This window comes from Haliotis cracherodii, unplaced genomic scaffold, assembly GCF_022045235.1.
Source record: "Haliotis cracherodii isolate W230 unplaced genomic scaffold, xgHalCrac1.p SCAF_14, whole genome shotgun sequence".
NCBI lineage: Eukaryota > Metazoa > Mollusca > Gastropoda > Lepetellida > Haliotidae > Haliotis > Haliotis cracherodii.
Window position 1 is genome coordinate 37,073,251 of NW_027266269.1, and position 26,757 is coordinate 37,100,007.

The 26,757-nt window shown below is 42.6% G+C and overlaps 1 protein-coding gene across 7 annotated transcripts in view; it reads left to right on the plus strand.

The window, feature by feature from the left end:
• Positions 1 to 26,757, plus strand: part of LOC139461224 (voltage-gated inwardly rectifying potassium channel KCNH7-like) — a 279,271-nt gene that overhangs the window by 168,889 nt on the left and 83,625 nt on the right. The window contains exon 1 of one of the 7 annotated variants that reach the window (XM_071242846.1): positions 6,677 to 6,739. The exons of the other annotated variants lie outside the window; for them this stretch is intronic. Coding sequence (XP_071098947.1) covers positions 6,725 to 6,739 — 15 coding nt within the window. The 5' untranslated portion in view covers positions 6,677 to 6,724. Of the gene's footprint in view, positions 1 to 6,676; positions 6,740 to 26,757 lie in introns of those variants that run through there. 7 annotated transcript variants of the gene reach the window in all.

Below are 26,757 nucleotides of genomic sequence, written 5' to 3' on the forward strand. Positions count from 1 at the left end.
AATTCAAAATATGGCCCCAAAGGAATCTGTGAGCGTCAGCGTGTCTCAACGGCCTGCTTTCTTATGATTGATGTTGTTTTTTTCGATTGATGACAGCCCCCATTACAATGTCGGTAATTCCGTAGGAAAACTCATCTCTTGAAGCTTATGTTTCCTTAAGAAAACAACCTTGCTTTTTTCCACCGATGGGGTAAGATAGGCGTACGGTTTCACGTTTCCGCGAACACCTGGTATCATCACTATTTGATAGTGATTCATAAACACATGCTCATGATATAGTCGGAATAGTAACATCGACTCTTCTTTTGGCAGAGATTTCTTATAAATATTGAAAGGATTTGTCACTTTTAATTACCGACGAGTGAAAGGAGTTCAGAAAGTATTACCCAAGTTGCCATTACATATGCATTTTAAATATTCAAATATTTTTTTCTGAATATCATGTCAAGACTTATGTACATTTGAAATTCCCGAGCCTGGTCTATTTCAAATTCCGACATGTATGTATCGTGCGAGATGTTTGAATATCTTTCACATTAAATCGTTGATTATTAATCAGAAACATGATATGAAAAGCTTAAAATATTCCGTTATTATATCGCTGAGTTATGCCTATCTCTCTACCATGCCAATGTTAGTCCCGAGATAGACTTTCGTCAAACTTGCATGATATGGAGATATATCTCATTCAGAAACGCTCTCCGTATTGTACAATATTTATGACATAAGAATTGAATAATTCATCTTTATGGTTTCATACTTTGATATGCATTTAATAGGCGCCGTTCTGGCGAGGTTTTTCCGGGGGAGAGTTGTAAATGTACCGGAGTCACGGAACTATCTCTATCACCAATGAGTGGTCCAGTTAGAGGGGTCAGAGGTCAGCAGATATATGAGATAGGCTCTGTTCGTATCTTCTTCCTGCTACTGAGACTACACCATAAAACAATGACTAATATAAATGTATGTAGATGGATATTTCATATGCTATATTTCATGATATAGCATCGGAACATTTGTAAATATTGAACCAGGTTTGGCAGATAGGGCCAAGATCTGATTCACGAGAGAGGAAGGTTGGTTTAACGCCGCTTTGAACAGTATTCCAGTTATATCCCGGCGTGTTAGTTTAATGTGGGAGGAAAGCCCGAAGTGATGCAGGTTACTTGTTCACCACGTTCGGGAGCTCGTGACTACAGGTGTGGTGCTGGCAAATCTAGAAAGAATAAAGGGCGAATCTGGGATTCGAAAACAAGTTCAGCCATTGAAATCTGGACCGTCTTTGGGACGTAAAGCACTTAGGCTCCGCCACCAACAAATGTGTGGGTGAATGTTGTTTTACGTCATTTAAATAATGTTTCAGAATCCTTCTGGCAAGGGTTAGACAATATTCTGGCAAGGGTTAGAGAGTATTCTGGCCGCAGCTGCAAGACTTAAAATTACATGTTTATACAACACGGTGTGGAATCGTTGAACGGCTTATCTGAATAACACCCTCCATGTTTAATGGCTTACACAACAAAAGAAGCAAACACGCGCGCACGGCAAGAGAATATTTAATAGTTTTTGTAGAAAAAATGCAGAATATGTCAATTGAAATGTGCACACTAGATGCATATGCGACATTAACCAGCACGCCCATAGCTGTACACAAACGACTGGTAATACCGACTGTTCTCTGTGCTATTTAATGGGATAAATTCAACAATGCTGTTGTTTTGATAATATCACTGTCAAGTTACATTATTGATATAAGTATTCTTCATTTAGTTAGCTTTTATGATTGTCGCTGCACTGATTTAACCCTTTTTGATTATACTGAACGTTGAAAGAAAGGACACAGAGAGTCAGCAGACCTGTGATCCCGCGGAACGGATTACGCTGAAGGCATTGAACGAATCATTATTTGTTCAGTCACTTCAAATGTAAATGATATCATTCGTTCAATACATTTTTAAGAATGCTTGACAACGGTATGAGGATCTATATCGAAACGTCGCCGTTACGGTAAACAAAGAAGTTGTTATCCATAAATCATCTCTTACGAATAACTTTTTTCTGAACAACAGCTGGTTCCTCAGAACGAGTGAGTGAGTATGGTCTTACGCCGCTTTTAGCAATATTCCTGCAATATCACGGCGGGGAACACCAGAAATGGGCTTCACACAATGTACCCATCTCGGGAATCGAACCCGGGTCTTCTGCGTGAAGAGCGAACACTTTAACCACTAGGCTACCCGATTGACTTGTCTTACTTCAACATGTCGTTCATATTTGAAAGAGGATTGATTATAGGTAGATAATATATGTTATATAATATATAATATATCTTATTATGAGCAAATCATTCTCAGTTTCAGTTGTAACGATGAAAATGTCGAATTTCATTGTCTGCCCAATTATACCAGTAAAGGGTTCACTAAATAACAAAGAATTAACTGATATTGTTACAGTACACAGTAAAGTATTTATAATAAACATTACATACTTGTGGGCTTAATTATGCTAGCACTATTAAATCGACAAAACCGGACTAGCACACCCACACACAGACACCCACACACACACACACACACACACACACACGCAGGCACACACAGGCACAGGCAAACACACACACACACACACACACACACACACACACACACACACACACACACACACACACACACACACACACACACACACACACACACACACACACACACACACAAAATGCTATTAGCCTCAACGCGACGTTTCAGTTCACCAGGACAAGTTAATCACGTCGTGCTTTCTTTGAGCCCATCCCATCACCGATCGACCCTGATATATACCTGTGTATATACCTAGCTACCATTCAACATCTACATCTATATGTCACACTGCCAACTACGGGCTGTTCTTTTCTGTTGGCTTAAGCAATTTGAATGGCAACATTGGCGAAACGCCTTTAAATCAATGGCAGCGATTCTGTGCCCCAAGGGACACTTTACTCTTTTATCACCTGCTTGGTATTCAGGCGCCGGCCTGTTTAGTGGCATTGCGCAGTTTTTCATTAAGTCGTCTTTGTGCACAGAATATAGTCCATGCATAAAATGCTGTTTTCCAGTTAATTAACGTATTGTTTGTACAATGATATGAGCATATAGAGAACGCTACAGGGCGGGAGAAGAAATTATGGTAAATATTTGAAGGCTGCTATATGTTAGTAGTACTTGTGTCGCGGCAGGGAATGGGGTGGATAACGGAACTCTTTCCAGATCCGTATCCTCATCCTCATCCTCGTGTACTCTGCGTCCCACCCAAATCACCTGACCCACCCTTCTCATGAAGGCAGATGATACAGATTTTCCATCGCCTTTTCTATCCTTATTTTCAATCCAAGATCTGCTATGGGGTAGTGTACTGGTTCAGGTGTTGGCTCGACACGCGGACAACCTGGGTTCGATTCCCCCTGTTCCCTACAACGTGTGAAGCCCGTTCTCCGTGTCACTCGCTGTAGTAGGAGTGTTGCTAGAACCACAGACAAGACCCGAAGGCATCGACTCAATACACAAATGTGCCCCTCGCGTACACACCCACCCACACCCACCCACACAGACACACACAGATGCACACACACAAACACACACACACAAACACACACAGACACACACACACACACACGCACACAGACACACACAGATGCACACACACAAACACACACACACACGCACACACACACAAACACGCACGCACACAGACACACACACATACACACGCGAGCGCGAACACACACACACATACAAACAGGGACACAAACAGAGACACATACACACAAAGACACACACAGGGTGACATATACACACACAGGATGACACAGACACACACTCACAGGGTGACGTAGACACACACAGGGTGACACAGGCACACACAGGGTGACACAAACACACACAGGGTGACACAGACACAGACACACAGTGTGACACAGACACAGAAACACACACAGGGTGACACAGACACACACGCAGGGGGACTTAGACACACACAGGGTGACACAGACACACACAGGGTGACACAGACACCCACACACAGGGTGACACAGACACAGACATACAGGGTGACACAGACACCCACACACAGGGTGACACAGACACAGACACACAGGGTGACACAGACACACACAGCGTGACACAGACACACAGGGTGACACAGACACACACAGGGTGACACAGACACAGACACACACACAGGGTGACACAGACACACACACACAGGGTGACACAGACACAGACACACAGGGTGACACAGACACCCACACACAGGGTGACACAGACACAGACACACAGGGTGACACAGACACACACAGCGTGACACAAACACAGACACACACAGGGTGACACAGACACACACACACACAGACACAGACACACAGGGTGACACAGACACACAGGGTGACACAGACACACAGGGTGACACAGACACCCACACACAGGGTGACACAGACACAGACACACAGGGTGACACAGACACACACAGGGTGACACAGACACAGACACACACACAGGGTGACACAGACACACACACACAGGGTGACACAGACACACAGGGTGACACAGACACACAGGGTGACACAGACACACACACACAGGGTGACACAGACACACAGGGTGACACAGACACACACACACAGGGTGACACAGACACAGACACACAGGGTGACACAGACACAGAAACACACACAGGGTGACACAGACACACAGACACAGACACACATGGTGACACAGACACACACACACAGACACACAGTGTGACACAGACACAGACACACACACAGGATGACACAGACACACACACACACAGGGTGACTTAGACACACACAGGGTGACACAGACACACACACAGGGTGACACAGACACACACAGGGTGATACAGACACACGCAGGGTGACACAGACACACACACACAGGGTGACACAGACACACACACACAGGGTGACACAGACACACACACACAGGGTGACACAGACACACACACACAGGTTGACACAGACACAGACACACAGGTTGACACAGACACAGACACACAGGGTGATACAGACACACACAGGTTGACACAGACACAGACACACAGGGTGACACATACACACACAGGGTGACACAGACACACACAGGCTGACACACACACACAGGGTGACACACACACACACACACACAGGGTGACACACACACACACACAGGGTGACACACACACACACACACAGGGTGACACAGACACACACAGGGTGACACAGACACACACACACAGGGTGACACAGACACAGACACACACACAGGGTGACACAGACACACACACAGGGTGACACAGACACACACACACACAGGGTGACTTAGAAACACACAGGGTGACACAGACACACATACACAGGGTGACACAGACACATACACACACACCGGGTGACACAGACACAGACACACAGGGTGACAGACACAGACACACACACAGGGTGACACAGACATACACACAGGGTGACACAGACACACACACAGGGTGACACAGACACACACACAGGGTGACACAGACACACACACAGGGTGACACAGACACACACAGTGTGACAAAGGCACACACAGGGTGACACAGACACACACACAGGGTGACACAGGCACACACACACAGGGTGACACAAACACACACACAAGGTGACACAGACACAGACACACACACAGGGTGACACAGACACACACTCACACAGGGTGACTTATTCACACACAGGGTGACACAGACACACACACACAGGGTGACACACACAAGCGCACACACAGGGTGACACAGACACACACACAGGGTGACACACACAGACACACACACACAGGGTGACACTCACATACACAGGGTGACACACACACAGACACACACACACACACAGATCATCCCCATCCTCCTCTTCCCCATCTTCCCAATTGCTATTAAACTTTGCAGCAAGCGGCGTTGCTGATGTAGTAGAAGTAGCAGTAGTGCCAGTAGCCACATCAACACTAACATCTGCAACAGCAGTAACCGCGCAGTAGTCTCATCTGCAGCAGCGACGACATCCCATCTGTAGTCCGTCACAGAATACAAACACTAAGAAAAATCAATGAAACTAGCAAAATTAAAACTAGATAGTGAAACTCACAAACCCGGCCAAGTCGTGACAGGGCATAGCACGCCACCCTAAATCTAACTTTACCTTTTAATTCCCCAGGAGAATAATTAGGTAGACATAAACTACACCTCCACATCGAACCTAAGTCTTGTCGGGATGCCTCAATCCTATCTGACTCTCTTCAAGAGGCTCCATCATGCAAAAGTAAAATAAATTTTCGGGGTAATGGGCAACCAAGTGTAAAATTGACCGCTGCTTGTTCATTTCTTGGAAGCAGGCTGCTCATTGAATAAATACGCAAAGCTTCAGAGAATCCCTAGAGCTGCCTATTTACCGCACGTGCTTACTCCGATTGCTTTTAATCCCTTTGAATGGAAACCAAACTGTTTGAAGGCAAAAAATAACACGGGAAATTCTGCGAGAGAAATGTAACCGAAGCATGCAAAAGTATCTCATCTTATTTCTGCGATGGCTCTAATTACTGGAACATGGCGTTCTTTGAAGACGTTTCATTTTCGGCGTGTCTGAGCTGTGTTGCTGGTTGTAATCGCTTGTGAATAACAGGGACCCTAATCTGTACATGCATATAAAACCTCCAGTTATGTGTGACTGCATATGTTTCACGGACACGTGAGTATTCGAGTTTACATGTCACTTTCATATGTTTTCTTTAACCTTGATTTGGTCACGTTCATATTCGATTTAACCGTAGCTTGGTTTTAACTATATTCGAGTTGTGTGATACCGTTATGTTAGTGTTTGCATTTGACTAAAATTTCGTAACGTTGAGTGAGTGAGTGAATTTGGTTTAACGCCGCTTTAAACAATGTTTCTGTATCTGCTTATTGTTTGTTTGTTTGTTGTTTAACGCCACACTCAGCAGTATTCCAGCCATATGCCTGCACGACGTGATGCAGGTCTCAGACGCAGACACTTTGGTGAAACCCATAGGCACCGGCGAAACTGGTATTCGAACTCACGATCATATGGGCGCCTAAGGGACGCAACTCTGCACAGCGAACTGCGGCGATATTTTATGCTTGTTTGTTTGTTGTTTAACACGGCGTTAAGCAATATTCCAGCTGTATGGTGGTCTGTAAATAACCGTGTCTGGACCAGACAATCTAGGGATTGACATCATGAGCATCGATACACGCAATTGGGATACGATGACATGCATCATCCAAGTCAGAGAGCTTGACCATCCGATCCCGTTAGTCGCCTCTTACGACAAGCCTAGGCTGCTGATGATATCTTCTCCTCCCGGATCTTCCCGGATCTTCCCGGATCGCGATATTATGGAATATTTGTTATTTGCCGTGTGTTAGCGATTTCACTCAGCTCGTTACTGCGTACTGGGTAATTGTTTCTTGACATGTGCACGTCACCTTTAGCAGTCTCGAGACTCAAATTGATATGACCCAAGCAATATGGCCTTTGATACCCGTATCGGGGCGGTCGGGTAGCCTCGTGGTTAAAGCGTTCACTCGTCACGCCGAAGACTCGGGTTCGATTCCCAACATGGGTACAATGTGTGAAACCCATTTTTTGTGTCCCCCGCCGTGATATTGCTGGAATATTGCAAAAAGTGGCATAACACCATACTCACTCACTCACTCAATTTGATAACCATATCAAACACATCCCCATCCAATTGCCCTTAGGCTATCATTTACAGCCAGCGTCAAACATGGGTGTATACCTTGCTTTCCCGGCACTTTACATTTCAACAATTGGATTAGCTTTAAAATAGATAAGCAAATGTTTCAACTTACCAACAATCACAACAAGTAGTATCAATACCCAGTGAATATCAAAATAAATGTTGTTTGGAGTGCCAGGCAGACGACCCCTGGTCGGGCAGAGACCGCTCCGTCATATGATCAACATCAGGGGACTGTTACCGGACAAATATATCGTAACCTCCACAAGATAACGCAATTTCAAGCTCGTCGGACGCTGTATAAAGGAAACACGCTGACTTTGCCTAGATCCCTTGAGCAAAGCGCCACACAAATTAGGCGCTCCGAGATTCACCTCATGGCGAGGCTCCCTTGTGAGATATTAGGGGTTGAACCGCAGCACCCTCCCGGGGACACTGTTGTGACTAGTGGTGATATGTTTTATGATGTTTTGAGATACGGTACAAGATTATATTAAAGGCACACTGCATATTTTCATCGCGAATGTTGATTTCTTTGATTTCAAAACATGTTTGGATTGTGGGTGAATCTGTTTACGTTTTTTGTGGGGTAAATATTTAGAGGAAGGCTTGTTCGCAATGAGTTGGTGGAAATAATATATTTAACTCTTAAATCCTTATGAAGAATTTGGTGCACGTCCAGACACCTCGGCGGCGTTAATATTTATGCTTGCGATATCTACTTTTCGCAATGTCTTTATCAACGCTTTTGAAGAGAAACGGATTTATTAAGTGTATATTGAGTTATATTTTCACATAAATCGTTATAACAATACGGAATTGATTTATTAGATATAAACTACATTCCAAACAATAGGTGATTTATCCTTCTTCAAGATGAAATACTCAGTTCTATTTTTTAATCGTGTTTCATGTCTTTATTGTAGAGGTGCTTTTTAATCTGATTGTGTAGACAATCTAATCCATTTTCTTAGAAAAAATTATATATTTCTTTTAGTATTGCAAATGAAAGTATAAAGAACTTATACCAGGCTCAATGTAAAATGTGAATTTAAATCATACAAACAGTCTGCTATGAAATCGGATTTCGGATGTGATTCTTCTTTCAAGTTTTGAAGGTCACGGGGTCGGTAACGGAGTTCCGAACAATACATCACCCGGCTATGTTTAATAGAAAACCGATCCGTTACACTGCCCTCTGTACGCTATGTTTGTTACAGGACATTGTACGGTTGACAGGGTGTTCAACTCATTTCTGTTTGGCCATTTGTCTTCCTTTTTAACATTCTCGGAGAGCACAGTGGAGTTGACACCAGTAATCTGTCAAACTTATTTGATAAAATCTTCTGGAAGAACCTAAAAGATATTGTTTTTATGGAGATTGGTACTGCAGTGTCGTGCTAGATGGAACATCTGCTGAGAAGGCTTTTGTTGAAGAATGTTGCATTGATTTTTATTTGTATTGGTAGTATAGCAAGATAGTCTTTCTTCCTACGAGTTGTTCCTGTCTTATTTGTTTGTTGTTTAACGCCAAACACCGTTTCAGCTAAGTGTCGGTGCCTGAAAATAATCGAGTCTGGACCAGAAAACCCAGTGATTGATATTATGAAGAACGCCGTGTTGCTCATAATGTCAACCACTTGTTCGTATGTTTGCATTTTATATACAGACCACCGTGAGAAAGCTGGAACCATGAACGACAATTGCTTGGATTTAATGGTTTGGCTATGCCTGATGACCATTTAACCAGAGCCTATAACTAAAGTCACGAGATTCTATGCAAATATTACCTTAGAACACCAGGTGTTCAGGAAGTGGGTGTCCTGTGTCACCGTTGGTAGCAGTCACGTGGGACAGACATGGTACAGTGAGACTTTGGTAGGTTCTACAGCAGTATTGTAAAGTGAAAAGTATTATAAAATCGATTGCGTCAGTTGTGACGTGAACGATTTCTAAAAGTGACTGGCAGTTAGACACTTTGGCCATCAGCCATGACGAGTAGTGTTTTCAATAACATGGGCAAATGTACTTTTGTAAAAAAAACGCTGCAGATGCTCGGGGTAAGATTGGATTAACACAGACATTGGTACATGGGTAACATAGTTATATCATTCCAGGAACAGATTGTCACAGACATTGGTACATGATAACATATTTCTCCATCATTCCAGGAACAGATTGTCACAGACATTGGTACATGAGAACATATTTCTCCATCATTCCAGGAAATGATTATCACAGACTTTGATATATGGGTAACATATTTCTCCATCATTCCAGGAACAGATTGTCACAGACATTGGTGTATGGGTAACATAGTTCTCCATCATTCCAGGAACAGATTATCACTCGCATTTGTACGTCAATGACATGTTTCCCATCAATAAACAATAAGATTGTTTGTTTTTCTAGACTAAATGTGGGGTCACGACAAGGACCCGGGTTCGATTCCCCACATGGGAACAATATGTGAGCCTGTTTCGTGTGTATATTACGTGACTATTGCTACAATTTATCTTGCGCGCGCAACAAAATAGATGGCTGTTATTATTCCCAAGATTTCACTCATGTATCATTATGTATACGCCATACTTTTACGTTCCACATCGAGAACAGAGACAACCGTTATCTTTTGGTCGGGCTGCAATTCATCACGACTTCACCCTGCCAGTCGTACAGTCAACACAACCGAAGTACACGTCCTTTGGGAAATAGACATACGGTAATATATTACGTGTTAATTTCATGGTGTTATGAGCCGGGTCTGCACTATAGAGTGGGCGATGCAAAAATATCGTCAGGTCTGACAGGCTTATTATTTCTGAAATATTCTCCATTTCGCTATTCTCCCTGATACTTCAGAAGAAAATCTGCATATGAAATCGACAATTGTCAATATCGCACAGAGGAAGTAAATGCGTCTGCTTACTGCTAATGTCAATTCTGTTATGAATTATATACACTTCTAAAGTATTTTTTGTAGAAGGCAATTTCGTATTAATTTCACAGCGTGTTACATCAATATTTCGGAGCAGTGGAACGGGACGTTTATTCACAGTACGTGTTGGGCTTCAGCGCTTTTAAATGTTGGTTCTCATATTGATTGATGGCACCCTCTGCCGGATGTTTATTTCATAAGGTTGGTAACTTCTATGCAGCTTTGAGATGCTAGAGAAAGCTTATTTCATGATTCCGTGTGCCGGACAATGACACGTTATGAAAAAGGTCCGGTTAGGTGTTTCGGATATATATTGTTTGCGACAGCGTTTTTTCCTTTCAAGAGACATCTGAAGCAGTTTGAGTGTTGGAGTGTCGCCATCACGCACGTGTCGTATATTAATGTCTATATGTCTGTCACCCATGCTTCTGGCTTTGAATTATTTACGTCTGGATTTGTTAAAAGGTTTTTGTGAAGCACCCATCTTTATCATAAAGTGTCGAATACTTACAGCCGTAACATTATTATAGGACACAATGTGATGCCTTGTCATTATTTCAGCCTTTGTGTCGATGGTATCCGAGTGAGGACTGCAATTCCGTCTTTCTGTCTTTCGCATTCTGTCTTGTCAGCGAGACGAGCACTGATGGAATTGCACGTGCAAGTTCCGTTGATACCTCGTGCACAGCTGTGTCGTAGCGAGCAGAGCACGTGGTAATCGTGCATTTTCTGTGGTACGCGAATAGCCTACACGTTGTGTACGTGGAAAGCATGATTTTCTTGGAGTGTGATTTTGAAAAACTGCTTGTTGAATAATGAGTTATACAATACAATCCTTTTGTACAGCTTTCAGATGTGTAAAATATAATTAATAAATTTAGCTTGCTCACTTTTGTCGTAGGTCAGATGCCATTTTACGTTTAATAATTAACATACATTTCCCGTCCTATACAAAACTTGGAAACCTACATCCCGTATGTTTGCGCAAAAGCTGGAAATAATTCTGACCTTTACCACGGACCACAAACCACGGTTGTGAATATGAAATGCCGTCGCCTGATATCTACTAATTTAACAACCACTACCCACGAAAACCACACGACACGAAACGTTAAAGACGTTCCTGACCACGCAAACAAAGCACACGTAAGCTGGGCGTGAAATCGCAAAGCTATTGGCAACGCATACCTTTATCTTAGTGGGTTAATGGCATTTCAAGCTTTGCTATAGATGCCCAGCTGAAATTGGCAACGGAATCGAAAGCCATTACCTGGAAAACACGTTTAACTCCGCAATCACCGGGGGAGGGGGTCTGGTTGTGATTGATCGCGGGGACTCACGATACGCCGATCAGTACATCTCAAACCTGGAAAATCTATACCGTTATACCTAGGCCTGTTACGTGTGCGGGCGGTTCTCAGATGAATATTTAATATTTATTGCTGATGCAAAGGTAGGTTGGTCTCATGCGATTTAATTACGCTGTACGGTAATACAAACGGCAGGAAAAGACTTGTATGATTTTTCTTTTCTTTTTTTTGTATCAGTTTGTGGAAGTTAATCTAACAACAGCATTTAACATCCTTCTCTGTGAAATGTGTCCGACAGAAATCAATAAGGTTCCCTAAAGATTATGCAGGTAATTAACATATAGCCTAGTTGTTACAGTGTTCGCTCGTCACGCTGAAGACCCAGGGTTCGATTCCCGACATGGGTACAATGTGTGAAGTCCATTCCTGGTGTCCCCCGCCGTGATATTGCTGGAATATTGCTAAAAGCGGCGTAAAACAATACCCATCCATAAAGTGTTTCATGTCTTCAAGGTCTTCCAACTTATTAATGCCAGTCAAAAACGTCATTACAAGAACAGACATCACAATGTGTCTTGGTGACTGGTGCGCAGCCGTCACCACGCATCACGTGGTTAGTCTAAAATAAAAAAAACACCAAACCCACGGACATGATAAGTCATGATATTGTGTTATTTCACGTATACCTTTATTTCAGAGACTACTAGACTATATCCACGTGGAATTTAGGGTTAGAATAGGTCCCCAGCAACCTCTGCAGGTCGTTAGAGGCGACAAATGAAATCAGGTGATCAGGCTCACTGGCTTGGTTGAAAGCGTTGCCTCGTACCACCATGTCGTGGATCGTTGCTCACAATATCGATCACTGGTTATCTGGTCCAGACTTGGTTATCTAAAGGCCACCATCATATAGCTGGAAAAAAAGAGTGGCGTTAGACAACAAACGAACGTAGTCTCATCAATCGTGTTGTTAATTCAGTTCGTGTTTGGTGAGGTATCAGTTGGTGCAATTTACAGAGAAGCATTTCCCATGGTGTTGAACACGACGCTCTTTTCACAATAATCTACCAAGGATTACAACCCAAGTTCCGTATTTTCCCTATCAAGTTCTTTCAACTGAAATGTCCTTTAGTCGCGGCGGATGGAAGCGATACGAGATCGATTCAATAGCCCTGTCTGACAGACTGTAGAAGTCCTTATCGTTCTCTTCCGTCTTGTTTGAAATGTCGTATCATTACTGTGATATTGCTGACTTGATCATTAGCAAAGCTATGAAGCCAGTAAAGTTGCCTCCATTTGGAACATAACACCCATTAGGGTATGGTCGTATTGATTAGTGTAACGGTATTACCAGGGCGTGGTTAACTGCAGGGCCTATACAAGTATATACTAGAAAATTAGATGTGACCAAATTATTACAAACGTCGTCAAAACGTTACTGGGCTGAAAACAGTCGCCGAAATACTGCAAACCAAAGGTTCAAAACACAACAAGGATACCCGTAGGAAATACAGCACCATCGTGTAACCATTTCTTGGTTGTTTCATTTGAGGCGCCATCAAGCGTGGGTGTGTATTTTCTTTTGCCAGGAAGTTGCTGTTGCCTGTTACTTCTTTGATAAGGAGATCGAAGGTTGAAGAACTGGAAATAAAATCAAGATAAACTAATTTGTTAAATTTTAAGTATTTTTGTTCGCATAATCACAGTTTAAACCTCACGAAATCAAACTATCATGGCTGTTTCAGCCTATGTCGTGAACTTTATGATATCTTCGACTTTCGAGGCGTTTCAAAATTTTGTCCAGAATGACTGTTGGTATGGTTCCTTTGTCCTTCGTTTTATGGTTATACTTGATTATCCTTCGTTTATCCTTCGTTGTATGGTTATACTTGATTATCCTTCCTTTGTCCTTCGTTTTATGGTTATACTTGATTATCCTTCGTTTTGTGGTTATACTTGATTATCCTTCCTTTGTCCTTCGTTTTATGGTTATACTTGATTATCCTTCGTTTATCCTTCTTTTTTGGAAAGCTTATGTGTCAAATTTTTCGTAAGAATTCGTTTGAATGCTAAATTCATTATGACGAGTGATATAATTAGCAAATCATGGGAGTATATATCGTGTGGTTCAGCCCTTGAACATCATCGCGTCAAATGTACCGCTTGTGATAGCAGTGACGTCATACTTAACAGTTACACAATGAAGGACAGTATAAACCGGTGCCCCTGTACGCAGCGCCTAGAGCAAAAAAAGACCTCATGTGTGTACAAATATATTGTATTTTCGATTATACTTGCGCATGCGTAATTTCCTGAGGGTAAATAAAAATAAAACATGTGTACGAGTTGAACGTCTATTTTGGTCCAGAAGAATATTACAAACTGGTCTGCAGATGTTAACTGTGACGAGAGCAATCATTCGTCACCACTCGCCCCTTACCGTAAACTGCAAGACGACTCGTCCCCCATCGATGAATGTTATGTGCGAAAATACGACAAAACCAATCAGAATGCCCGTAGGAAAGGTCCAAGAATCCCTCAGGAATCCTTTCTGATTTTACATATGTCTTGCAATTCAAATATAGCCAATATACAGTTTAATGTGTTCAATCACACTGTATCATACTGTAAGTCCCGATGTGTCCCCAATACCACCTGGGACGTATATGATATAGGGGGCAAATATACGCGAATCATGACGCAACGAGCCTGTTTGCGCTTAGACGGAACCCAGACGCAAGAATGGCCACGAGAGGGACACGAGTCACTATTCGGCTTGTCTCGGAATACCACAAGTTGGTTACGAATGGAGAGCAATTTTACTTTATAACATACGTCAAATCGACCGTTGGTTAGTTTCCTTCGATACCTAGAACCAATGAATGCTATGCTTAGTGTCGTCCAATCGCAGCCAACGACAAATCGGCCATCGCCTGCACACAGTGCAGCGCCATGGCACGCCACGCGTCAGCAGAGTGACAGTCCCAGAAAACATTTTATTAAGATGTTAAAACAATAAATTAATTTGCTAGAAATCTATATATTAATGTCGGTAAGTTATTGCAACTTTACCGCCGTGTACCTGGCCATGGCCACGCATACCGACATATGAGGACAGGTCCCGTATCTGACTGACAATTTTTCGTGTGTGAGCAGGGAGCGCGTACTGTCTCTAGGGAGAAGTGTTCATCATATTTCCAGCCACTCCAGCCCTCGGTGTCCATATTACACAACGTTCAAGGTACAATCGAGCATGATATTTCGTCAATGATTTCAAACAACGTCACACGACGCTTACTCAAAATGTGATGGGGTTACAACATTCAAATCCTCGGTAAAACTTTCAAAATGTTTTATGGTAGACATGTGGGGGATATTTCTAAATTTGACGCATCATTGACCAAGATGATGTCCCCTACAGTTCCCCATTTTGACTTGTACCATATGTTACGGTGTTTGTTCTGATGCCACTTGACTTGCCTTTGCATGTGTTTGTGATGAGTGCCACCGGTGGGGCAGGATGTGCACACCTTATCACGAAGACCTAGAATTATCACTACTTGATAGTGATTCATAAAATTATACAGATGGAAGTTCACCAGCCAGACACTTGTTCCTAGATATCCAGGCGTCATGTCACCGTCTATATCGAGGAACAAGTGTCTGGCTGGCGAACTTCCACCTGCATAAGCATGCGACATTCTCCTAAGGACACCCGCACCACTCTCCACCCTGGGTTTGGGGATCCGGGAATCCGGGAATCCGGGGTAGAATTGGTCCGCATGCCTGTTTCAGAGCTGATTATTTGGTAGTTGCAATGTGTGACTTTGTTGATCGCGTGCAACCGTGTATCTACCGCCCTTGCGGTAGCCAATCAGGTCAAGTTAGGCAACGTTAGTGGCGGAGAGAAGTTGGATGGGTGACTGTGTTCTGAGAGTTTAAGAGAGTCGGTCCTGCCCCACACTGAAGCACATGTGGGGTCTCCGAAGGCATGTGATCATTTTTGAAGTATGCCTCTGTTCACCCAGCAGTGGATGGGTACCCGGTAGGATGAAATGCTAATGTTACCGTTAAGTTTCCTGTCTGCACCTCACAGGCAGCTTGTGTTGTATACTCCCCAGGGAGCTCAGAAAGAAAATCAAGTGCACACTGATTTTGGTGTTAGCGTGTGAGCATGCTTCAGCGGATGGACCATAGCGCATTACAAATGTTTATTTATTATTATTTACTGCGTGCCTATTTGCTCATGCTGTAAACAGACTCTCTGTCAATCTGCGTTGATAAACAACATTCACTCTCTGACGCATAAACATCCCTCAGTTTATTATCGTATGCATGTCGCGTGTAGACAGGGACGCAATAACGAACTGAAAAGTGTTGTATCACTAAACTAATCTGACATAGTACATAATCAATATTGTCTGCCACAATTACCCCTGAGACTGATTTAACTAGCATCTCCAATTTCACATAATATATCCTTAATGCCTACCGGCAGTGTTATAATTGCAAATTCTCCATATTTCTCCAAATTGTGAGATGTTTCCATGTTTGAAAATTAACCTCTCTTGGTGTTTGTCGAAAAAGCAAATACGCATAAACTTGTTTAGAGTCATAAACCCGCAGCTGATCCCATAATGCTTTGCGTAACATACAAACCCTCTTTAACGATGCCATGTTGCCCTAACCGGCTGGGTTCAGGGCAGCGGAAAAAAATGTCTTTCTCTTGAGATACCCTATAGAATTACCGTGGTCGTCATTGATCTGAGCTCCGCATTGAGACGATTTTGAAATGATCGGAATCTTGGCTCCATTAACTCGCCCTGATAGACCTGATATGCCGAGTCTCATTTAAAAGTGCAGTAAATTCTATCCTATATCCTCTTTGAGCACCCTAAAAAGACAGTTGAATTTCCGTTACGTTTCAGCTTTCCGCGAACTACATGTGATAGACGCTTTAATGTCCATGTCGATTTCCCTGACCGGCTCTTTGCGAGGACTGCGGAGACGCGAGGTATTGCCTGGCATGTACATAGAATGCGCTACAAGGGACTTTATTGAATCCACAAATACCCATGGTTCATTATGTTGCCGATGATGAAACGTAAAATCGGTTGGAGATAGTGGTATATCATGATGAGGCGGATGATGATGATACTGATGACGATGATAGTGTTGATGACGATGATGATGATGATGGTGATGACGACGACGTTGATAGTTTTGATGGAATGATAACGACAGTGTTCATTATACTGATGACGATGATAGTGTTGATGACGATGATGATGATGATGGTGATGACGACGACGTTGATCGTGCTGATGAGAATGATGACGATGTTAGTGCTGACAATGATGATGATGATGATGATAATGTTGACAATGATGATGATAATGATGAGAATGACGACGTTGATAGTGTTGACAATGATGATGATGATGACGACGTTGATAGTGTTGACAATGATGTTGATGAGAATGATGACGATGAGAGTGTTGACAATGATGATGATGATGATGATGATGATAATGACGACGTTGATAGTGTTGATGAGAATGATGACGATAGTGTTAATTATAATGATGACGATGATAGTGTTGATTACTATGAGGACGATAGTGTTAATGCGAATGATGACGATGATAGTGTTGACAATGATGATGATGGTGATGACGATGATGATGATGATAGTGTTGATGAGAATCATGACGACAGTGTTAATGCGAATGATGATGATTGGGTTGATGACAGTGTTGGCGATGAATGTGTTGATGAGAATGATTATGATGACGATGATGATGGTGATGATATTGATGATAATAAAGACGTTGGTGGTGACTACGGTGTCCATGACGGGGATAATGATTGTGGTGATGACGACGACAACAACGATGATGATGATAGTGATGATGGCGACAACGGTGAACGTACAATGGAAAAATGTTTCAAACAGGCTACACATTTCATGGAAAGCTATCTATTTTTTTCATCCAGCGTCTAACACTTCACGTCCTTGTCCTAATTTCAGATTTGTTGTCTATATTAATGTATTAACGTCCTGTAGGAATATAACGGTTTTACTCACTTGTAGCTCACCTGAATCAAAGGATGAAATAAAACAAATACTTTCATTTTTCGTCAGAATACAAACAGAAGGTCGGACGATAAAGAAACACAAAAACTGTAAATTCTTTTATTCACAAACCTGTTACACTTGCAGCAGCATCCTTGACGGTACCGTACACTACGTGAACCCGATCAGGTCATCGTAGATGATCTGCTGTTTGTCATCTAGGTAAGGCGAGACGCCGACTGACACCGATGTGATACGGCAAAGTATTTCACAAACATGTCGTGCGTCCGCCAACATATCGCACCATTGTCCGCGTGCTTGTCCACTCGACTTAAAGTAATTTTTTGCCAAAATAAATCTCCTCGCTTTTTGTCCGGCCGTGCCAGAGCATGAAACAGAGTGTATGTTTTATTCATTAAGTAAGATCGCTCAAGCTCACCTCACTCAGGGGAGACTCATGTTCGTTTAGATTGAGTCCCGTGGGAGGGTTCCCGGACCAAACACAAGCCGGGATGGTTTCCATGTTGCGGAAATCTGATTGCAACATTTAGATAGGATAACAGCGCTTGTTTTTTGCCTCTAATGTAAAAATGGAGGGTTTTGTGTTGAGAGCTGGAATATTTGAGGAACGAGCGTGATTTATAGGAGTTTCTTGTACTAAGTATTGTTTGAGTTTATTGGATATATCAGTACGTGGGTTGAAGCTAAAATACATACTGACGAACACGGACTGTTTGTCTGTTTTTGTCATTGTTCCAATAGGGATTATGTGCTCTGTGGAGTAGGTTCCCAGGTTGATAGATGTCTTGATATTCTGGACACCAGCCAGTGGTTTATATAGTGCAGCTCAGGGGAATGTTGTTAATTAAGGCTGCATCAAAAATAACATGTTCCCCCGACACAGTTTCCTAAAGTCTGAGGAAGTAACCTACTATGAATATCGACCAACCCAAATGATGGTGAAGCTTGGTTGTCGTATCGCATTTGCGTAGATCGATGCTCATGATGTCAATCATTTGATTGTCTGCTCCAGACTCGACCATTTACATCCCACCGTCATATTGCTGGAATATTGCCGAGTGCGGCGTAAAACAACAATCAACACACCATAGTAACTGCGAGCTACGTCGTTCACAAGTTCAATCACTGGATTGTCCCATTATTTACGGACAACGTCTATAGCTGGAATGTTGCATAAAGACTTAAATCCTTTCTTAATATCCTCGTCAACGGTATGAGTTCGAATCCCAAGTTCGGGCTGACTACGATCTTTGGTTCGCCGGCACCAAACCCGGTTTCAAATAGGTGTTAAACAACAACCTCTTTACAGCATACTCCTCGATAAAACAGTCAAATCTCGGTACCACCAAAATGAAAAAAAATTCCATTTAGCGAGATAAGACACGGTGATTATCTGACTTCTAGGATATAGGTCATTCAGGATTTAATAAATCATTGGGAGGTAAATTAGCCAAGAATTCATGAATAAACGATCCCTGAATGGTTGGCCGTGTGAGGTAATTAATTACCCGAAAGACACGAAGGACGCTGAAACTCATTATCATTTAAGCCTAATCGGACATATGTGCGCTATTGCTGTGTCACCCTGATATCTTCAGGGTTTGTCAACTACAACATTAATTTAGCTACGGCATCTCACTGTTGATGCGGGAATTCCACACATCACTCCCTCCTTATGAACTGATTGAACACCAACAACATCAACGTTTTTGACGTTCACATCGCCAGCATCGTCCACCTCGCGTACAGATGCCAAACAATCCGGGAAATTCATGAATGCTTCAATTGTTAATCAATGCAGCAAATTTTAACGACTATTGATATTTTGTTCTCGACCTTTTTATCTTATCTAATTCCATGCCAAGCCGACCTTGGGAAACACGGGTCTTGGCTTAAATCGTTAGCATCCAAACATCTTTTTTATCTGTTATCCCTTCTAATTTAGCATGCTTGATATGAGATCAAACGAGTTCATGGATTTTGCGATACTTCCCGCACAAAACAAACACAAACTTTCCTTACAGATGAAACTCATCTTCGCAGCTGAGACTCGATGGAGCGTTCGTCCATGATACTAAAACTAAAACCCCCGTGCTCCATCGCTGGAAGAATGCTCACAGATGGGAACCTCTTGGCCAGATGAACATGAAACATGAAGCCCTTTTTCGCCAGACATATTCTCGAAACTTCATACTTCCGAATCACGTATCCTCCCGAGTTTATGAGCAACACGACAGCGTTTGTTCGTTAGATTATTTGATCAGAACTTGCTGCCGAAATGGGGGACATTTTTCACGCATTTATGACTTTGTTTGATTACTATGTCCCTGCCAAACTGAACTAGGTAATCTCAGCTGCCAATGAAAAGTTGGCCTTTTCGTTCAGCGGTACCCAAGCCGCGTTTACATTGGCCTTGTGGTGTCCAGTAACGGCTTCTGGTTTTGTTCGCTCAGCCTCGCTGGATCGAGATATTGAATGTAGAGACGACCCTGCTTGACCTTTGCTCTTGCAAGTCTGGGGTCACGACTGACGGGGTAGATTGAAATGCAGATGATTGTCATATGTGAGACCTCGCTTGGACTTCGGTGGATCTCGTTACGCAGCCGTATTTTGTGTCCTGCGGTTTGCGACGGATTGATGAAGTTGAGCGTACAGTGCATTATCTTGAGTACGTGTTAGAATGGGAAATGGGGATTCGTATTCGAACTGTCTTTCGGAATCCTTAGATGATTAGATGATCTGTATTTCTATCTTGATGTGTTATTGATTGGGCGTTGGAAGTTTAATGCCTATTTTGACAAGTGTGCAGTGTCACGGTTTGGTTAAGGACATTGGGTGGGTGGGGGTGGGGGGGTGGGTGGGTGGGGGGGCAGCCATGTGGATAAAGCAATCGTTCGTCACGCCGATGACTTGGTTCGATTTTTAACATGATCCAATGTGTGAAGCGCTTTTCACGTGTCCCCTGCCGAGCTGTAGCTAAATAATGCTTAAAGCGGCGTGACACATTACTCACTCACCACTATTTCACTCATGTTATTGTGACATCAATTTTGAGTCCCTCCTAGAGCCACATATCGGTTCCCCATCGTGTTTCCGATTCTAAATAAACAGAGATTCTAACCCTTAGGTATTTCTATATCACATACATCAGCGCCAGTCGATACACCAGGTTGATGCACGTCATCGTATCCCAATTTCGTGGATCGATGCTCATGATATCAATCACTGGATTGTCTGGTCCAGACTCGATTTTTTTATACTGACCGCCGTCATATAGCTGGACTATTGCTGACTGCGGCGTTAAACAAAAAGTAAACAAACAGAACTTTTAGCAACGATTGTCAAGTGACACGAATGCATCTATCTATCATCCAAAATCATTCTTCCCACTAATTTTTGGAATTGGAAACAGTGCTTTTTGGGGATTTCCAAAACTTGGACGATCCGGGAGAGACCGTCATGAACACGACATAACCACGTTTAACCTTCGTTGACCAATGGCAGCACATGTTAACTGATTTACATCCTACTTGACCCGTGAAGATCCGGGGTAGAATACGTCTTCAGCAGCCCATGCTTGCCGTAAAAGGCGACTATGCTTGTCGTAAGAGGCGACTAAAGGGATCGGGTGGTCAGGCTCGCTGACTTGGTTGATGAATGTCATCGTATCCCGATTGCGTTGATCGATGCTCATGATATCAATCACTGGATTGTCCAGACTTGATTATTTACAGGAGAGGAGGGTACTGCCCTAAGTGGTTTAACGCTGGTAAACTCAGGTTAAATGTCGTCAACCGTGTTTGCCAGAAATGTTAACTCGGGTCTCTCAAATTTAGCTTATCGAACACATATTATGATAAGCAGTGTCTTAAGCGTACAAAATACAGCTGACCGGATACAGTGGTAGATTAGTGATGTCATTGGATTGTGACGTCATGGTGACGATGACGTCACAATGGTCTGCATAATTTTGTGATGCAATTTCATAACCGCGAAATCTTCACCCCCAAGTGATATCTCTTCTGGCAGAGTACCTCCCCAAATCATAGCTGTAGTAATAACTTGTGACTGGATCGGTGTTCATAGCCTCAACCACTGTTTTTCCAGGTCGATGCACAATCCAAATAAATAATTCTGTTTGTTTGTTTATCATCGCACTCAGCAATATTCCAGCTATATGATGCGGCCTGTAAATAACCGAGTCTGGACCAGACAATCCAGTGATGGACATTATCAACAACGGTCCACGCTATCGGAGTATGATGATTCGCTCTAAACTCGATCCATTTGGTCACCTCTTACGACAAGCTTACGTATAGGCTCTTCGAGACTTATCATAACCATGAATTCACACAGGGGCGTTTACGGCATAAAACAACATTCATCCTGTCAGGAGATCTTACCTAGTAATTATGTAGACTAAATATATCCCTTCTAGCAATTATACCTTCACCCGAGACACTCGCCACAAGTATGTCAGTCTATTTCTACCTGTGTACTTTCAGCGGAAAAGTAGCATTCCTACAATAATATCCTAGATCAACCACTTGTTATCCAGAACGCTGCTATTCCGATATAAGGACGAGCTATTCCTATTCAAGGACTGGGATAAGTGTACGCGAGATGTGCTTGTCGTGTTACTATAAACAGAACAGACAGATATGGTTCCCAGACATCCTGACTCCCGCCTTGTCCGTGTCGTGATCACTACACACAGCCGCCATAACCAGTCGTTGTTTCACTATAAGTGGTGGGGGCTGAAAATAGATAGGAGGCTATGTTAAGTCCAGAAATATGGGTGTGAAAAAATGGACCTACATTTACCTGAACATGATTCTATCAACAAGATAACGACCCATGTTCTCGTACCTGACACAGTTGACATTTTTGACGTAATGATTTCGGGTAGCTAACAGTTTCTCTAAGTCGCGTTTTAGAAGCTGTTGTAACGATGAAGAAAGATTTCAACTTTTTGTTCAATATTATTGCACTTATATAGCGATGTGTGTGTTTGTGTGTGCCTGTGCGTGTGTGTTTGTGAGTGCGTGTGCGTGAGTGCATGTGTGTGTGTGTGTGTGTGTGTGTGTGTGTGTGTTTGTGTGTGCATGTGCGTGTGTGTTTGTGAGTGCGTGTGCGTGCATGAATGTGTGTGTGTGTGTGTGTGTGTGTGTGTGTGTGTGGCTGCGTGTACTAGACCGGACCTATGCCAGTTTTATACTGAGACACCATGCCGCAGTGTAACATGAATACCCTACTCAGATGTAGTGTACCGATTCCTTGTAATCCCTAAAGTAAGTGTCCCTGTAGCGCCAGGCGGGGAAACAACAAGCATCATTGAACACGAACTTATTCAAAACGTCATTAAAAGAAACAGCTTACGTTTACCCAAGATCCACAACTGACAGCCCTTGTAATATCCGTTGCTGCTACGGGGACACTTTCGATAAAAGAAATGTGTTGATATGGTCGTGCTAGAGGAAGCGAAAGTAAGTAAAGCAAGACGTGTGTTTTTAAGTTAAATATAGTCTGCTCTAGCTGTGATGAATTGTAATCAAACTATGTGTTTTTATTTACATATCAGTTGTGATACATTACTTATCTTGGGATGAGGCAAATGAATTTTATATTCCAATTTCGCTAAATCCGATTCCGGCACACAAATCCCTATTTTGAACAATCCACCCCAAGTTGCTAATTACGTCAGTGTTATATGTGTACGTCAAACGCTGACCACTTGGTGTCGCTGCTATTTGCCATGGCAACAGTAAACAATAGTTTCTCCAGCCGTCTTGTATGTCCGTGTTGGTAGATGGTGTTTGTGAAGACGGAAATAGCAAAGTAGGGGATGTTTGTCGTGAATATTTCATAAGCTAGTGTTTTCAATAAAATGATCAAAGCATGTTTCACGAGGTCTTATATGTGATTTATAAATATGAAAGCATGGAGGATAAACACCAACGAATGATCACACAAAGCGCCTTACCGATGGTAAATCGATTAATGTTTATCTTGAAAATATTTTCCTTCTGTCTAAGTATTTACTCATTAACACTTAGAAAATCTTATCACATGCAGTTCAACTCTAGTTGAGGTGAAATAGGGTTAACGTCTCGTTCCATATTATTGCAATTTCACAGGGACGCGCGTGCGTGCGTGTGTGCGTGCGTGCGTGCGTGCGTGTGTGTGGCTGTTTGGACTGGCCCGGACTTATGCCGGTGAGATGCCGTTGCAACATGGACACTCCACTCTAACACAATAGTATGACTCCGAGACGACCAGTCCTAGTTTTATCCCCATAATGTCGAGCACCAGGCAGGCCAACTACAATTATCATCTTTTAACATCTTTGAATATGACGCGGCCGGGGATCGAACCATCGACCTGGCGTCCGGGCAGACGTTCTGTCCACTACACCACAAAGGCCGTCTTGAGGAGTTCAATACTGTAAGGATATATAATCTCTTTTCGTTCAATCAAATTCATGTATCCTTTTAAATGGGCGCCTTTATTATATTGCATTCCACGATAAAACCATGACGTTTAGCGCCGGTGCTATTCCGTTTGGTTCCGACCCATGTAAAATATATGAATTCCGCAGATTGCCGACGCCGTGTCTGGCACGCTCTTAACGGTAAATGGTGTTTGTTTACAAAAAAAATAAAACATACGTCCGCCTACCCGATCCAACATAAACAATTGATGGCAGAGTAGATATATATCGTTGTTGTGTCACGCGTTTTTACATTGACTCGCTTTTATACTTGGCCCTTCAATGACGTCAGTTTGTTTCTTGTTCCTGACGGAGAAGACAGACGGTGTGAAAGATATTGCTGTGATCAGTTTGCGTGAACATGGCCTTTCAGAAATGGAAGTTGCTTTCCTAACTCTGTCAATATTATTGATAAAGCACAAAGGAGTGAAGTCAGTCTTGACTTTCACAGACAACATGGTCTTCAATGCCGGGGGGCCGTGACAAGGCTAAAGTAGATTCTCAAAAGATAGGAATCTCGCGTCCAGAGCTTTCGAAACAAGAATAAATGTAACCATATTAAACTTTAGATTTTGTTTGTCAACACTAACGATTTTTCTCAACAAATTCATCACAATTCTAAAACTCGTATATGTGTTTTGGAAATATTGATTCTTGTGTTCGTTTATTGCTGTGATAGAAGGCGTTTCATAGAGGGTATATTAGGGTCAAGGTGTCTGCACGTCACGCCGAAGTCCAGGGTTCGATTCCACACATGGGTATATGTGCGAGCCCCATTTCTGGTGTCCCCCGCCATGATATTGCTGGAATGTTGCTAAAAGCGGCGTAAAACCATACTCATTCGCTTAGTTCATAAGCAATTGCTAAATATTTGTTTTACAATGTACCAAAACAAGCTATCGGGGACAGCAGGCTAACAAAGTATGTTATATAGACTGATACTGAAATCAGACATAGTACAATTTATTCAACATTTTATGTTTTATAACATGTGAGATTAGTCACACATACAGGACAAAATATATGTGGTGAACAAAATATTGTAAATTTGATTTGAAAAACATTATTACAAATTTGTTTTTTTATTGTTTTAATTGTTTTTGTGTGATATGTGTGATGTTACGAGATATACCGTTACCCGTGCATGATTCACGGCGACTATGCTTGTCGTAAGAGGCGACTAACGGGATCGGGTGGTCAGGCTTGGTGGCTTGGTTGATGCATGTCATCGTAGCCTAATTGAGTGGATTGAGCGTCCGCCATAAAAGGCGATCATGCTTGTCGTAAGAAGCGACTCACGGGATCGGCTGGTCAGGCCCGCTGACTTGGTTGATACATATCATCGATCCCAATTGCGTGGATTGATGCTCATGATGTCAATCACTGGATTGTGTGGTCCAGACTCGATTTGTACAGACCGCTGTCATACAGCTGGAATATTGCGGAGTGCGGCGTTAAACGAAGAAAGAAACAAAGAATTATTTTGTGCATCGCCTCGGGTGCAGCTGTACCCATATGTAGAGATAACGTTTGACAAACCTGGAACAACCATTTTGTTATTCGAGGAGGAGGTGATGTTCTCCGGATGTCCTGAAAAGATCTGATGCGAGGAATGATATAATGTGAGGCTTCCCCCTTCAGAAATGTTTGTCTTGTAGCAGTGACAGAATTAATATTTTTTTCAGTAATTTCAGCACCACCTTGCAAATGACGTACACGCACACAGACACACAGACACAGACACAAACATACACATAAACACAGATAGACGCACATACACACGCACAGTCATGCACAAACAGATGGCTGACGCACACAGACACAAACACACGAACATGCAGAAGTACACAGAGAGAGAGAGAGAGGGAAAGAAACATAGAGATACATACAAAACTCACACACATACACACACACACATACACACACACACACACACACACACACACACACACACATACATACATACATACATACATACATACATACATACATACATACATACGCACTCAGACACATACACACGAACGTACAGAAATACACACACAAAGTGAGAGAAGTAAACACACAGATACCCATACATACAGACACACAGAGATACATTCAAAACACAAACAAACTCAGATACAGACACACAACACAAACACACACAC